Source organism: Gracilinanus agilis, chromosome 6, assembly GCF_016433145.1.
Source record: "Gracilinanus agilis isolate LMUSP501 chromosome 6, AgileGrace, whole genome shotgun sequence".
NCBI lineage: Eukaryota > Metazoa > Chordata > Mammalia > Didelphimorphia > Didelphidae > Gracilinanus > Gracilinanus agilis.
In genome coordinates this window covers 1,014,167-1,031,222 of record NC_058135.1, presented here as the reverse complement: position 1 = coordinate 1,031,222, position 17,056 = coordinate 1,014,167, and the positions used below count along the sequence as shown (strand labels likewise).

The 17,056-nt window shown below is 40.6% G+C and overlaps 1 protein-coding gene across 1 annotated transcript in view; it reads right to left on the bottom strand.

Annotated features, from left to right (window-relative positions):
* Positions 1–446: 446 nt before the first annotated feature.
* PGRMC2 (progesterone receptor membrane component 2) overlaps positions 447–17,056 on the bottom strand; it is a 29,141-nt gene continuing 12,531 nt past the window's right edge. Inside the window, exons 2-3 of the mRNA XM_044682404.1 lie at positions 3,110–3,265; positions 447–1,708 (exon numbers count right to left, since the gene is read on the bottom strand). Of these exons, the coding sequence (XP_044538339.1) occupies positions 1,614–1,708; positions 3,110–3,265 (251 nt within the window). The 3' untranslated portion in view covers positions 447–1,613. The remainder of the gene's footprint in view (positions 1,709–3,109; positions 3,266–17,056) is intronic.

The following is a 17,056-nucleotide window of genomic DNA, read 5'->3' as shown; positions in this document are numbered from 1 at the left end:
AGTTCATTTATTGCTACCTGGAGTGCTCTCACTCTGGATTGCTGCTCGGGGTCCTCAAAACACGAAGGAAAATAGCTGGGTTTTGGGGTGTTTTTTTTGAGCCCTTACCTTCTGTCTTAGAATGATACCAACTACTGGCTCTAAGGCAGAAGAGTGCTAAGGAAGTGACTTGCCCAGGGACTCACAGCTGGGAAGTGTCTGAGGAGATTTGAACCCAGGACCTTCTGTCTCTAGGCCTGGCTCTCTTATCAACTGAGTCGACCTGGTACGTTGTAGTGTTCTTACCGGAGCAACTTAGACTTTTCTTGAGAATTCATGATGTTCCAGCGACTGTGCTAACCAGCGGACAACATCCACTTTTCATGCTTAAGCTTCGGCCCCAAATTGGCCACCAAAAGCTGAGTCTGGTCTCACGCTCTGTATAGAAAGTCCCAACTCGCAGCTTGTTTTGGTTTATGGTACATGCTTTATTTAAATGGCATTCATATTTACAGCATCTTCAGAAGCAGCCCCCTGAGGCCCTCTCACACGCACACGCATGCACTCCCAGTAAGGCGGACACGCAGACAGACCTGCAGACACCCGGCCAGACAACCCTCCGCCCACTCACATCACTAGGAGACAAAAGGGCCGGGCTCCCAAGGTCAGGCAGGCTGCTTGGGGAGAGGGAGCTTCTTTTTTGTTGGTTTTTGCTTTTTTTTAAAAGAGATCATGGAGGGTGTATTTGGCCATTGCAATGCTAATTAAGTTCATGTACATTAACAGATATGGCAGTTAACACTGAATATCCCTTTTACATTCTATACACACAGAATGACATCGAGGCTTCCAGTCAAGACAGCATTCTGGGCTTCAGTCAACGCTGCTTGCAGTGATCTATGACATCCCAACCGGGGCTCCCCCTTAAACCACCCAAGTCTACCTAAGTGAAATAAGGCACAATTCATGTTGATTTGATTTGAAAAAGGGGTAAAGACTGGCTTTGGGGTTCTTGATGCTGGGAAATTAGTTTGGACATAAATCCGCCAGGGAAAAGGCCCACCTGACATCCCCCCCTAATCTGCCCAGATTTTGTAGGACTGCAGGATTTGTTGACTTATTTTTTGCCAGAGCTAGTAACACCTCTATGACAAAGTTTGGAAATTCACATTTTAATGTTTCAGTAGGCCAACTACTCAACGGATGTACACAAGAGTTTTCCCTCAGGGCTGAAACAAAAAGACAGCACAAAAAACGACGTATCCATGCTGTTTTTCAGAGAGACCGAGACCGGCATACTTCCAGAGCAGCAAATGCATACTGGGTGTCTGCGCTTCACCAAAGAGGAACAGCTGTGCAGTTTTGTGCCACTTTCTAGACTCCCTACCCGTCTCCTCGGTGACTCAGCCACACCAGTAGCTCCAGAGGCCTCCACCAAAGGTTGGCAGCATGAACGGTGTCGAGCAGTCAGGTCTCTGGAACAAGTCTGCACATTTTCTTGCACAAAATCTGTCAAATGTTTTCGTTTTTTCTCGCAGCTGATGAACCAAACCCAAAGCTGCAGGCCATTCTGTGAAAGGGAATTCAAAGAGGTTGCAGTTCTGAAGGCCTCTGACTTTGGTTGTTTGCAAAGTTCAGTCCTGTCTGTGATCCCTGTTATCTTCTTCATCTGTGTATTCTGATGGTTCCTCCCCCGGCTTTAGGAGTCTGCCAACATAATCATATTTTTCTGGAAGAGACAGGAAAAGACCATCAATTTTTCTATGTCACCTCAGAAGGGGCAGGACAGAAACTGCTCCATCGCAGGAAGCCACTTTCCTGTCATTCATCGAGGCTGCTAATGAATTCAGTGGACAGCCAGCCACTTGAAACAAGACGGCAACACTCACTGATAAGAAATGGGGAACTCCAGGCAGCAGGCAGGTCTATATTTTGCTAAGAAAACCATGATCTCAAAATCCTTTAACACTCTTAATTCAGAAGATCTATTTAAGGCAGTGGTTCCAAACTTTTCTGGCCTACCGCCCCCTTTCCAGAAAAAAATATTACTCAGCGCCCTGGAAATTAAATTTTTTTTCAATTTGTATAGCAATGAATAGGAAAGATAAATGCACTTGGGGCCATCACTGCCCCCCTGGATCACTGCAGCACCCACCAGGGGGAGGTGGCGCCCACTTTGGGAACCACTGTATTAAATGATGTGAAAAATAAGAGCTTTGTTGATGACCCCAGAACCTGCTGGAGAAGGCGAGTCTCTTTCCCTCTGTCTTGTGTGTATGCGCACATACATGCATGTGAGCCATGTTGTGACTTTAGAAACTACCATTCCCTCTCACTATCAGGCAACCTGAATTATGAACAGACTTTGCTCTGTACATCATTGGGCAGCAGGGACATTGGTGGCTGGGAGGCTGGAAGACTTGCCTATAGTGCAGGGGTCGGCAAGCTTTTTGGCTGTGAGAGCCATAAATGCCACACTTTTTAAAATGTAATTTCGTGAGAGCCGTACAGTGCTCGCAGTGCGCGCTCCTGTAACAGCACCTGAAAAAAAATGGACTTTATGGCTCCTGCAGAAAGAGCCACATCTCGCCCTCAAAAGAGCCAGATATGGCTCAAAAGCCAAAAATTGCCGACCCCTGTTTTAGGGGCTAGAGAAGCCTTCAAAAAGCAGTAATTTCCCAGTACGTGCTAGAGGGCATAATAAAGTTAACAAACAAAACTGGATTCTCATTGTAATTAAATGAGAAGTCAATACTAGTAATCACCAGTTTGGAATCTTTGGGATTTTAGGCGAGAGAGTCTCAACCAGGACTTCTACAGTCTATGTGTGGCACATGGCTGCTCTGAAATCAATTTGTAATACTCCTTTGAATATTGTAAAAGGTGAAAATATTTTATATGACTTCTTTACCAACACAAAAACATCTTAATACCACCAATTTAGACTCAATCAGCCTGAAGAGCATCCCATCTTTGGGCTTTTAAAGCAAGTGAGTAAAGAGTAAATGCCATTTGCTAATGATAGAGAATGATAAAAAGTAAATATCTTGGGCACGTGTTCTGTCTTCTATATCCTCCTGGTTGGCTGGCTGGCTGCCCACCTGCCTGCCCGCCTGGCCAGCCCCAATACCTTTAAACTGCATTTCCCACTCTCTAACACTCTCCATCTGCACAGCATTCAGGTCTGAGAGGTCGTCGTACTCATCTTTGAGTGCCTCTTTATCTAGGCAGAATGTTGCTAGGCCTCTGGAGGCATCTCGACCAGCAAATAGTCCATATGGTCCCGCTGAAGAGAGAAAGAGAAAAGAATGATTTATCAAGTTTGTTCTAGTAGGTTGAGCCCATCATATGACCCGTGCTTTAGTGTATAACCTCTATTTCCAAAAGCCTTTAATGGAGGAGTAGAAAACGATACTAGCGAGGATTACTATGGTTAATAACCTAAGCCAGTAGGTTCAAGAGTAAAAAGTTTGTTTCCTGGGCAAAGTCAAATTGTGTATGCTCATGAAATGGAATCCATGGTATTTCAGGTTCTTAAAATCATCTTATAAAAGTGAAAGCAAAATGTCCTCTATTAAGGTCGTGGAGCTAATTCTTTGGGAGGCCAGCCCAGTACCTGTTAAAGTCAAGAAGTCATCAAGCCTTCTCGGAGATCTTGTAAGCCAAATGCTGATATTTGTTTTACGACAGAAATTCCCAAATTGTGCTTTTCTACTTCTATAATATTTCACCGTACAGTTACTAGGAATAAAAAGGTGGTGCCTTAAAAAACGAGACTGAAATATAGGTGGAGACCTGTTGGTTTTAACTCATCCAGAAACAAACTGTGGATTGTGCCTCTTGACAACTCAGCTTATGTGCATTCACACCACTCTCTGTTCTTATATTCAAATCAGTTCCCCAAATGTGTCATAGTATCCTAAAATTTAAAAGGAGTCTTCAAAGCCATCTCATATCACATGATAGAGGAATCCCTCCCGATAACAAGTGGTCATCTAGCTTCTTCTTTGAACACTTCCAAGAGGAAGTGGCTATTGTTTCACGAGTAACCTCATTCCATTTTCAGACTGCTCTAGGTCTTTGGGGGGGGGGGGGGGGGAAGGGAAAGTAACCTGGCCCCAGATCCTTTCTAGCTAGGTGACCCTGGGCAAGTCATTTATTTGCCATTGCCTAGCCTTGCCCTTCTTCTGCCTTGGCACACAGTATTATTCTAACATGGAAGGTTAGGATTTTTTAAAAAAACCACTTTATACTCTGAGCTGATTGCTCTTCCTGCGATTTTTGTCTCTAGATTCTGGCTTTTTTCCCTTGTGTCACACTGAACAAGTCACTGGTTCCAATCTATCCCTCATGTCTATCCCACCTCTGACTCTCTTTTCATATCCATTTTCTTTGTTTTTTAAGATCCAGAACAAACATCACCACCTTCTTTATACTTCTCAGATTCTTCCTAGCCTCAATAGCCTTCGGGGAACTCTTCTGGCCTTCAGCATCTTTCACTTCCAAGCTTGTATTCAGAGCTTCATCCAACATTGATGGTAGAAGTAATTCCATTTTATTTTATTTTTTTATTTTTTAAACTCTCACCTTCTGTCTTGGAGTCAATACTGTGTATTGTAGGCAATGGGGGTCAAGTGACTTGCTCAGGGTCACACAGCTGGGAAGTGTCTGAGGCCAGATTGGAACCCAGGAACTTCTGTCTCTAGGCCTGGCTCTCAATCCACTGAGCTACCCAGCTGCCCCCAAGTAATTCCATTTTAAATTCTAATATAAGCAATTAAGCTTTTTAGGCCTGAGTTTTCATGAATACAATTATTTAATTCACTTTTCATTCCCCAGAATCTTCTTTGTCCTATTCAATGGTTGCAATTAGTAGTGTTCTCTTTCACTTTTCCTTTGCATTATTTCAAAAAAGGGCTTTCCTTATTTCTTTGTATTCTTCATACATAGGTATCCTTTGCAATGATGGCTTTCAGTGCTACAACTTATCCAACCCTTCCTATAGACCAGTGGTTCCCTAACTTTTTTGGCCTCCGGCCCCCTTTCCAGAAAAATTATTCCTTAGCCCCCTGAAAAATAATTTTTTTTCCCCAAACATTCATTAATATTCATTTTTAACATGGTTACATGATTCATGCTCCTCCTTTCCCCTTCGCCCCCCCCCCCCGCCATCCCCCCCCCCATGGCCGATGCACATTTCCACTAGTTTTGTCATGTGTCCTTGATCAAGACCAATTTCCAAATTGTTGGTGGTTGCATTGGTGTGGTAATTTCGAGTCCACATCCCCAATCATGTCCACCCCGACCCATGCGATCAAGCAGTTGTTTTTCTTATATGTTTCCTCTCCTGCAGTCCTTCCTCTGAATGTGGGTAACATTCTTTACCATAAATCCCTCAGAATTGTCCTGGGTCATTGTATTGCTGCTGGTACAGAGGTCCATTACATTCAATTTTACCACAGTATATCAGTCTCTGTGTACAATGTTCTTCTTGAAAATTAATTTTTAAAAAAATTTAATAGCAATTAATAGGAAAGATAAATGCACCTGTGGCCATCACCACTTCCCTGGATCACTGCAGCACCCACTTTGGAAACCACTGCTATAGAGTGAGAAATGTAGGGGGCTTCTAGTTTGGGGCAATGACAGTCACTAGGAGAAGAAACATGAATGGAAATGAAACAACCCTGGTAAATAAAACAAAAGATGAAAGTGGCAAGACTGTGAATTGTTGAACTATAGGTATAACCAAAGAATCACTAAGCCACACACATCCTTTGCCCAAGGAATACCATCTTCATGGACCTCAAGGTAGCTAGATGGGTGACCCAGTGGCTAGAATGCTAGAATCCTGGTGCCAGGAAATTCGAAATCTAGCCTCAGATATTCACTAGCTCTGTGACTCTGGGCAAGTCTCTTAACCTGTTTGTCTTAACCCACTGAAGCAAATGGCAAACCATTCCAGTATCTCTGCCAGGAAAACCTTCTATGAGGTCATAAAGAACTGAACATGACTGAATGACAACACCTCAAAGAGGTTTATTGTAGCAAAGAACCACAAAAAATGAGGAATGGCTCAACAAAATGGGCCATAGATACAATGGATTGTCATTGTGCTATGTTAAATTATAAATAAGAATAATTCAGAGAAAAATATTTAGATTTGTATGAACTGATGTAGAGTGAACTAGGTTGATACAGAATAATAAGATAATAACAGCTAACATTTTCTGTCATTTTAAGTTTGCAAAGCACTTCATAAATGTTCTCTTATTTGATCCCCATAATCTTGGGAGGTGGGTGCACCCCATTTCACAGATGGAGAAATGGAAGAAAGCAGAGGTAAAGTGACTTGCCTAGGGTCTTGTTCAGTCTGACTCTTTATGACCTCATTTGGGGTTTTCTTAGCAAAGATATAATAATATGCCATGTCCTCCTTCAGCTCATTTTATAGAAGAGGAAACGGAGGCAAACAGGATTGAGTGACTTGCTCAGGGTCACACAGCTAATTGTCTGAGGCCAAATCTGAATTCAGGAAGAGAAGTCTTTCTGACTTCAGGCCTGGAGCTCTGAGTACTCTGGCACCAAAGGATGTGTTTATTTGTCTTAATGTTTGCTGTACACACTACCAGACTGTTTCCCCAAAACACCGCACTAGTTTGCAATTGTTAGCAATAGGTTAGTTTCTTGGATTAAAACAGATCACACGTCAGGACTTTCTGTGTTTGCGATGTCAGAGACCAAACAGAAAACCAGTCACATCGGCCCTCCAGGTGTTTCTGTTCTACACCTTTGCCAGCACCTAATTCCTTTGCTCTTTAATATTACACCATTTCTAGGTGTGAAAGAATGCTGCCTCAAAACAGTTTTAATTTGCATGTGATTATGAGTTTGAGTATATAAAAGATGATCACAAATTATATTTCCCTTTTGGAACTTATTTGACATAAATTAAAAAAGACAGTGCTAATAGAACTCTAAAGATTTTATATCAGTGATGGTGAACCTTTTAGAGATGGAGTGCTGACCCCCTTCCCTTACCTCAGACAGGGGAGGGAGGAAGCACTCCCATTGGCTGCTGGGGAGAGGGGCAGATCATGAGAAATGTCCTGAGGCACATGGAGGGGGGGGAAAGGGAGCAGCTCTGCCTCAAGTCGCTTTGGCTTTCCAGTAATGAATTCCGGTGGGTGACGGCAAGCATGCCCGGAGAGGGCTCTACATGCCCCCTTTTGGCACATGTACCATAGGTTCACCATCATGATTTTATGTCATAGTTTTATCCCACATATTTCTCAGTCTAGTGATTTTCTCTTTAAATGACATGCATTGAAATATTTTTATGAAACTAGGCACACCCACTTTGTCTCCAAGATCTCTTTGCTTAACAGAAGTCATCTCTTCCTCACAATTCTTTCAAATTTTCAGTTTTTTATACTTAAGCCTATTATTTAGTTGGAATTCCTCTTGATATTCCCGTTAGGGCAGGTAGGTGGACCAGTGGCCAGTGTTGGGCTATAGAGTCAGGAAGACCTGGGCCAATGGTTACTATTGTTACACACTTACTGTATGATACCGGGCAAACCATGTAACCTATCTGCCTCTGTTTCTTCATGTGTAAAATGGTTATTTAATAGCACCTACCTCGTGGGGTAGTTGGAAGTGCTTAGCACGTGGCAGGTGCTCCATAAATGCTAGCTACTGTTACTATATAGAGTGTGGTTTGGGGCATAATTAAAACCATTTTCTTAGCCAATTTCCCCAAGTACATTTGTCTGGGAAATAATGAAAGTTTCCTTTGGCTGTGTTGATCAGTCGAATCTTCTGTATGTCTCTGGCTGGATAATTAGCATTTCTACACTGTTTCATCTGCCTTTCTCCCTTTCTTTGCCTGGTATACAATGCCTGCCTCAGAATACTATGGTGAAGTATGGGAGCTCCTATTTGTGTTCATCAGTGTCCCGGCTCACAAAATGACCCATACAGTACTTAAGGACTCCTTAACAAGGAAGCAGGCGATTCTGCTCCCATCAGGTTCCGAGTCAGCTAAATCACTTCTCTTCCAGAGGCCACAAGTTTCCTCATTTGGAAGAATGAGAGGTTGGACTAAGTTTCAAAGGTATCTTCCAGCTTTAGATCTCATCTTCTGCATCCATTCCACTGCCTGACAAGGTTTGAGCCTGGACCCTGATGTGCTTGTCTGTTAGTAGAGCAAAATGTTGCCTTTACGGGTCCTCTTCCAGGGTCTCATCCATGCAGATGTCAAAACCATACAAGATTCCTCAAAAGCGATGCCTCTGTCTGCTGTTTACAAACCAAATAGGGAGATGGGTGCAGCACATAAAGTGTGCCTGCTGCCCTCATTGGAACTGCCTGCCCCAGAGGGCAAATGAAAGAGGAGATCCCTTGAGATGGTTTCCCCCAGATGGCCCTCAAAGAATATCATTTTTCCTCTGCTGATCCAATCAGTCCCTGATCATTGGTGTCCCTATGGAGGAGTGTGTACCTAGGGGATTCAATTCCCAAAGTTGTTTTTCTTAGATTTAAAAACAAATAAACATTTTTTTTCCTGGAAGAATGCACACATTTTTGTGGATCAATAACTGACTGCACCCTTGATAAATTAACTCCTCAGCTGTCTTGACTTTTCTGTGCAGGTAGTGGAATTTTTTTAGATACATCACTGAATGATTTGCAAATGTGTTTAATTTCTGACGCCAATCCCATCATTTCCCCCCTTGTTTACTGCAATTGCTAGCATTTCCAGCATACCAATTTTAACCAATATATACATAGCACTTCAAAGTTTGCTGAATGCTTGGTCTCATCTGAACCTCATCACAAGCATGGTTTTGGACTTTGGTGTCAGCATTCCATCTACCATTCTATCACTATGCTTGCCTGTATGTTAAATACAAGTGGCTGAAGTAGACATTTGTTTGGTTCCAGTTTTTCACAAAAATTTCTAATGTACCTCCTCTGTAATAATGAAAACAAATGTAATATGTAATAATTAAAATGCTACATGTAATATTTAGAAATTGGTTTTGTTAAATAATATTAGTAACAAAATTTGCGGTCATCGTTTATGAAATTAATTCTTAAGTAACAAGGATGAAAATAGCTTTTAACAATTTAATTTAATATAAATATAGAGGGAGGGAGGGAGAAAGGAAGGAAGGGGAAAATTATTTCCTAGCCTACCACCCTAAAGTCTGATCCATAGAATTTCAGCTCACTCTCTGACAAGGTTCCAATCTCCACATGGAAGTCCTTGTGGAGCAAGTCTTACCAGCCCATGAGAATGTCTTCTGCCTGAGCCACCAATGCTGAATGAAGTAGAAGAAGCAATCCCAGAAAACTCACACCAAAGACCTCAATCTCCTCTATAGTCTCATCTTTTTTAGCCCTTTTCTGCACGTCCCTTCCTGTCTCTCTGACCTGGACCTGAAACCCTTAGTTCTGGGTCCTATTCCTAGGGCTCTTAACCTGTGACCTCTGATTGGAGCATTCATGCTAATGGGATGGGTTGGACAAGAAGAAAGTTCATGACCCTTGGAGGAAGGGGGAACTTTACATGCTCTATTTTGTTTGTTTTTACTTTTGCTTGAAGATAATATAAAGTCTCTTGTCTTTGAGACCTGTGATCACTCAAAGGTCTTTTATAAAGAATGTTTATTGCCCAGATTTCAACATGCATCTGAATAAACATGCAGAAAGCTCATCCAGCAGGATGTATATGCTGGCAGAAAAGGAGCTGAGCTCAGAGCTGAAAAGGATTAGAATGGGTTGGATTATTTTGGGGAAATTTCAAAGTCGATGCAAACTTCCTATAACTATATTGGTGTTGCTATATGGCAATGAGCTGAAGTACCACTGCTTCTGAAGACCCAAAGACAGGCATCAATCAGGGGACAATGGAAAGGTGTGTGGTGGGTGTGTGAAGGCTACATCATGTAACCATGAGAAGCTCTTAGGACTAGGAGTAATGAGTGCGTCTAAGAAATTATTTACCAGAAAAAGAAGATGGACTGGGCATCTGCCGTGAGCAGGGATGATGGGCAGATAGCCAAAAGGGCTTCATCAATAGCCCTGAAATGTCAGGAGGACCTGAAAGAAGGACTTGTATAAAATGAGAGCAAGGGTGGTTTGCTCCTTATCTGCATAACCCAGTGATTCCCAAAGTGGGCGCTACCGTCCCCTGGTGGGTGCTGATGGCCACAGGTGCATTTATCTTTCCTATTCATTGCTATTCAAATTTTTAAAAAATTAATGTTCAGGGGGCTAAGGAATATTTTTTCTGGAAAGGGGGCGGTGGGCCAAAAAAGTTTGGGAACCACTGGCATAACCAAAAGAAACTCTCCAACTGATGAGATCATAGTAGTTGAGTGTTGAGAGAAAATATCTCTACAATGTAGGAATCTACATTCCTGCTCTTTTAATAATTGTAAATGAATGCTCAATTTTATGAAAGGTTTTTGCCCTTTATCTACTGATAACATCAGGAGGTTTGTGGTTTGTTTATAATATTATAGTGATAGTTTTTTAAATGTTGAAACAGTATTATGCAAGTATGACGGGCCTTGTTCATTATTACTAATGGCAAGTAATTTTTTTGGAAATCTACTGTACACATCTGAGAGATAGCATGGGCTAGTGGGAAGGGCCTGGCTTTAAGTCAGCTCCGACATTTACTCATTGTTAAGAACTTGGGCAACATAGAATTCTCCCTCTGCTGAGCCTTGCTTTCTTCATCTGCAAAGTAATCTCTACACCTCATAGGTTGTAAGTAAACTTTCAAGGGCTACATAAGAACATAATTACAAGTATTAGTTTACTTTGTTAGCTAATTATGGAGTATTTTGCATTCGTAGTTCCTCTCTATTTTTTTTCTTTTGTTTTAAACCCTTACCGTCTAACTTAGAATTAATACTGTGTATTGATTCCAAGGCAGAAGAATGGTAAGGCCACGGGGGTTAAGTGTTTGCCCAGAGTACACAGCTAGAAATGTGTCTGAAGCCAAATTTGAACCCAGGACCTCCTGTCTCCAGGCCTGGCTCCCCATCTACTCAGCCACTTAGCTGTTTCATCTTTAAATCTGCTCATTTCTATTACACTTTTTATCAATGTGTTTTAACTTTGGACTACTGCTTTTGTTCCTTTTCTAGTCTTGAGATACACTGACTGCATGTATTTTCTTTTCCCCTTTTACACAGGCATTTATTTAATAAAATAAATTTGTAATCTGCAATGTTGTTAATATATTATTATTGAGAGTCCCCTGGAGGCACAGTGGTTAGAGCACTGGGCCTGGAGTCAGGAAGACCCAAATTCAAATCTGGCCGCAAACATTTACTATCTGCATGACCATATGGTCAAATCATTTAACCTGTTTACCTCATCTTCCTCATGTGTAAAATGGAATGACAGTACCGACCTCCCAGAGTTGTTGTGATGATAAAATGAAATCATATCTGTAAAGTGGTTAGCACAGCACTTGGCACAAAACAGGCTCTATAGAAATGATAGCTATTATTATTACTGTCATAACTGATCAATTTCTTTGAGGATTCCAGGAGTCCTTTGAAGAGTTTGTACTCTGTTTTTCTTCATTAGCTCTTTACATATATCCATTTTGATCTTCTTTAAATAAAATGTGATCATCACCAATAAAGAGGAAATCAAAACAATCATTAGGAGTTATTTTGTCCAATTATATGCCAATAAATCTGACAATCTAGGTGAAGTAGAGGAATGTTTATTGCCTGAACTAAGGAATGAGGAAACAGAATGCTTTAAATAATCCCATCTCAGAAAAAGAAATTGAACAAGCCAGGAAAGAGCTGGCAGAGGAGGAGTCCTACTAGATTCTTTTTAAGATACAAATATGGTACTGAAACTTAAGTCAGGAAGTCCAAAAACAGAGAACGAAAATTACAGACCAATTTCTTAAATGAACATTGATGCACAAATCTTAAATAAAATACTAGCAAAGACACTATATATACCACAAGGATCATTACCTATGACCAAAGGCCAGGTGGGATTTATAGCAGGAAATGCAGGGCTGGTTTAATATTAGAAAAACTATGAGCATAACTAACCACATCAATTACCAAACCAACAGAAATCATATGATTATTTCAATAGATACAGAAAAAGCCTTTGACAAAATATAACACCCATTCCTATTCAAAACACTGGAAAGCAGAGGAATGGATAGGCCTTTCTTTAACCTAATAAGTGGTATCTACTTCAAAATCATCAGCAAGTACCTTCTGTAATGGGATTAAGCTAGAAGCCTTCCCAATAAGATCAGGAGTATGAAGTGAGGATGCCCATGATCACAACTATGATTTCATATTGTACTAGAAATACTAGTTTTAGCGATAAAGAAAAAGAAATTGAAGGAATTAAAGTAGGCAACGAGGAAACTAAACTGTCACTCTTTGCAGACGATATGTAGAGAATCCTAGAAAATCCACTAAAAATCTAGCAAAATTGCAGGACACAAAATAAATGGACATAAATCAGCATTTCTGCATATTACGAACAAAGTGCAGGGGCAAGAGAAAGAGAAATTTCGTTTAAAATAATTCAAGACAATATAAAATACTTGGAAATCTACTTGCCAAGAAAAAGGAATTCTATGAACACACAAAACACTTTTCACCCAAATAAAAGTCAGATCTAAGCAACTGGAAAAATATTAATTACTCACGAGTAGGCTGAGGGAGTATAATAAAAATGACAATTCTACCCAAGTCAATTTATTTATTCAGTGCCATACCAATCAACCACCAAAAAACCGTTTTAATGAACTAGAAAAAAACAGTAACAAAATTCACCTGGGGGAACAAAAGTTTAAGAATATCAAGGGAAATTAATGAAAAAAAAGTGAAGGAAGGTGATCTAGCAATAACACATTTCAAACTATATACAAAACAATAAACATCACACCAGTCTGGTATTGTCTAAGAAATAGAATGGTGGCCAATGGAAGAGATTAGATACAAAATACACAGGGGTAAAATGGCCTCAGCAATCTGGTGTTTGAGATAAACCGAAGAATAAGAATAAGGATAAGAACTCACTCTGCCAAAACTGCTGTGAAAACAGGAAAACTACGTGTAAACCAATATCTTACACCTTATTCCAAGATAAAGTCAAAATGGATATATGATATCTATAAAGGGTGAGATAGCAAAGTAAATTAAGGGAATACAGGATAGTTTGCCTGGCAGATCTATGGAGAAGGGAAGAATTTATGACCAAACAGGAAACAGTGAGCATTGATATAAAATGAACAATTTTGACTATATTAAATCAAAAAGGTTTTGTACACACAAAATCAACGTAACCAAGACTATAAAGGAAACAACTGGGAAAAAATGTATAACAAATTTCTCTGATAAAAGTCTCATTTCTCAAATCAACATAGAACTAAGTCAAATTTATAAGAATCCAAGTCAACTGGAAAATTGAATACTAAGTAAACTAATATAGGAGAAGAGGAACACAACTTACAACTGTATACTGTGATCTCAGAAATAGAAATTTTAAGATGTATGAATTTATTTGCAAAACTGAAGGTCAGTCACCTAATGAGGAAGTATATTTTTAAATGAGAGATTCTATTAAAACATTGAACATAATTGAGGAGAAGCAGATGACTCTGAAGTCTGGCACAAAGACACAGCAACATTAAATAGGACAAGGCTACTTTTCAGAGAATCAACTGGTTTGGAAATGGGGGAAACGATGTTGACAATTCTCCATCTTCTCACACGGTACACAGTGAAGTTATCGACTGATGATTCATCACGGCATAAAGAAGTTTTGATGGCTCCAGTAAGAGGACAGACAAGTTCTGGCAGATTCTACCAAGGTTAGAAAGGCTCTGAATTACAGTCTTCACAAGACCAGTCAGTTTCACGGCAGCTAAATATCATCGGATTGTCAACCTGGAGATCATTCTGACCTTGTAACTAAGTAAGACCATTTAAATAAGGAATGGAGGGATTGTGAACCATTTTGGTATTTAATACCCATAATGGTGAAATTAATGCTCTACTGGGAATAAGTAATAAGAGAAGTATAAATAGTAAGTAGTATAATAAGAAGAGGTATAAACCAGTGAGTGCTGATTAAGAGCCTTACACGTGTTAAGAGACTTTGCAAGACTCAGGGGACACAAGAGAAAAGAATAGGAGAGCCATTAACATCGTAAAAACCATTCTAAGTTCCTGGGCAGTACATAAATGAGCCACAGAAAACCTGGAGGTAGGCTGGATCTGGCCCCCAGCCTACAGTCTGGTGAGCCTTGAAAGAGATGAGGATCCCACAAAGGAGCCTGGGAAGGAAATGTAAGACATACAGGAGAAGGAAGAGGAGAGAACTGTGATGTGGAAAACTCAAGAGGAAGGAATGACTCAGAGAGAAAGATGTTCAACAGTGTCAAATACTACAGAGGTCATGGACAATGAAGGCTGATAAAAGACCACCCGATTTGGCAATTAAGTCTTCACTGGTAATTCTGGAAAGAGTCCCTTTCAGTAGAGTGAGGAGGTTGGAACCCACATTGAAACAGGTTAGGGAGAGGAAGCCAGAGCAATCTGTGTAAATAGCTTTTTCTAGAAGTTTAGCTGGGAGGAGATAGGACAGAGTGAGAGAAAATGGCGGGGCCCAGTGGTGATTCTTTTTTAAGGATGGGGAGGGCTTATGTATTTTTGAAGGTGACAAAAAGAACCAATGGATTGAGGATTAGGGGAAGAGCATACCAGAAGGGTTAACACGCTAGAGTGGATGGGAAGGGATAGAATTGAGGCACACACAGACAGTCTGGTCTTGCCAAGAAGAGCCACCTTATTTTCAGGGACTAAGAGTAGGAAAGTAGGGGATAATGTTAAGGGGTTTTGAGATGAAGTGGGAATTTAAAAGGGCCTCAGTTTTCTTAGTAAAGTATGAGGAGAGGTTTGGGAGGTTTGAAAGGAGAAAATCTGTAATAGCTTTTATGGGGAATGGGATAGGGAAATGACTAGAAGGAATAAAAGATTTACCTTGTAGCAGTGAGGGCCCCATAAAAGTTAAAGAAACAAATCTGTAGTGGAATGAGTCATCTCAGGAGTAGGGCTTCCTTTGGCAGTCTCCAAGAGAAAGTGGAAGAAATGGATGCCAGGAGTAATTCAGGAGCCCTGGATAATGGGGGCTGTGACTGGGGAGGGAAGAAAGTAGAATCAGAGCAGGCCTGATGGCCTGAGAAGAGCAATGGGGTTGGAGGCTTAACTTGTATCCAACTGAAAAATATAGCACTCCACGGAACATAAATACATTTTAAGAAAACTTTAATGGAAATGCACTATAGGAGGCTCTATCTTAATTAAGTAGATTGCCCTTTGCTCCTGTTAACGGACAGAATTCAGCTTACAGGAAGGGTTAGCTGGATGAATAAAATGTATTTTAAAAATCATTACTTACAAGAGGTTGCTTAATCTAAGAGGTAAAGGAAAGGCTAGAAATCTTGGAGGGCTCATTTTCTTCTTTTTGCCAGTTCAGTCAAGATTCTAATCATCTGTGGCAATAGAGAAGAAGGTGACTCACTGTGGGTTACAACTTTTTAACTGATCACTATTTAAATGGCTAAAGAGAGACAGAAGAGGAGAGGAGAAAATGAGGTCATCAACAATTCAAAGGAACAGATAAAAAATATATATATAAATCTTGTTTAGAGGGTTTTGAGCATTAATACTTGAAAAATCTTCTGTTACTATAAACAGCTATCTAAGAAGCTAATACCAGCCTCCTCCCAAACCCAAAGAACTCATGATTCTAAATCTTGGATCTGTACTTAACCTACAAGGTTATACTTAAGTCTCAAAAACTGACCCCCCCCCCCCAAGGGTTCAATTATGTATAAACAAAACAATCACTAATATTTAAATTATGTTACCAAGTATAAAATGTATGTAGATTTAAAGTTCCCTGAGGAAGATCTAAAAAAAAGAATGATAGTGTCCCCATTACCACCAATCACCACCATCATGGCTGACATTTTGTACACACTTAACCTTATCTCAATTGACCTTCAAAACAACCCTTGAAATTGCAGATAAGGAAACTGAGAAAAACAGAGATTAAGTGACTTCCCAGGGTCACACATACTACGAGTGTCATAGGCAGAATCTGAACTCGGGTCTTCCTGATCCCTGGCCCAGTGGTGATCTAGGCACTGGGCCACCATACTTTTTTTTTAAATTTTAAACCCTTAACTTCTGTGTATTGACTTATAGGTGGAAGATTGGCAAGGGTAGGCAATGGGGGCCAAGTGACTTGCCCAGGGTCACACAGCTGGGAAGTGTCTGAGGCCGGATTTGAACCTAGGACCTCCCGTCTCTAGGCCTGGCTCTCAATCCACTGAGCTACCCAGCTGCCCCCTGGGCCACCATACTTTTGTTCAATATTTTTCTTGGTTCTCCATTCCTGTACACACTTTTATAATAATACTGAACCATGAGTCATCACCAAATGAATAAATTCCATGACTTGTTTATGATAAGGAGAGTGGGAATACTGCCTTTCTAGTCATTGTGTGATTTATCCTAGACTGTGCAGACACATTCATTTGACAATGTTAGACAAATGGTGGAGTGTCATCATTTTTCTCTTGGGAATCTCTTTCTGGAAAGGGTCTTCAGGCTCCTCTAGGGAATGACCAAGTAAGGACTATCTCAGAGCCCTCTTTTGCTCCCATATGCCTCAAAGAACCCCTTAATTAAGAAAGGAGGAGTGAGGGAAAGAAAACACTCTCCTAAAGGGAAACGTGGAACCTTTTGGTTCCCAAGATTGTTTAAAAGATTTTGTGTTTCAGAAGAAACATGGGTTGAGGCGGACATGATTGGGGATTTTGATTTGAAACTACCACACCAATGCAATGATCAACAATTTGGAAATAGGTCTTGATCAATGACACATGTTAAAACCAGTGGAAATGTGCATCGGCCAGGGGTGGGGGGAGGGCGAGGGGTGTAGGGGAAAGTAGGAGCAAGAATCATGTAACCATGTTAACTTTTCTAAAAAATGA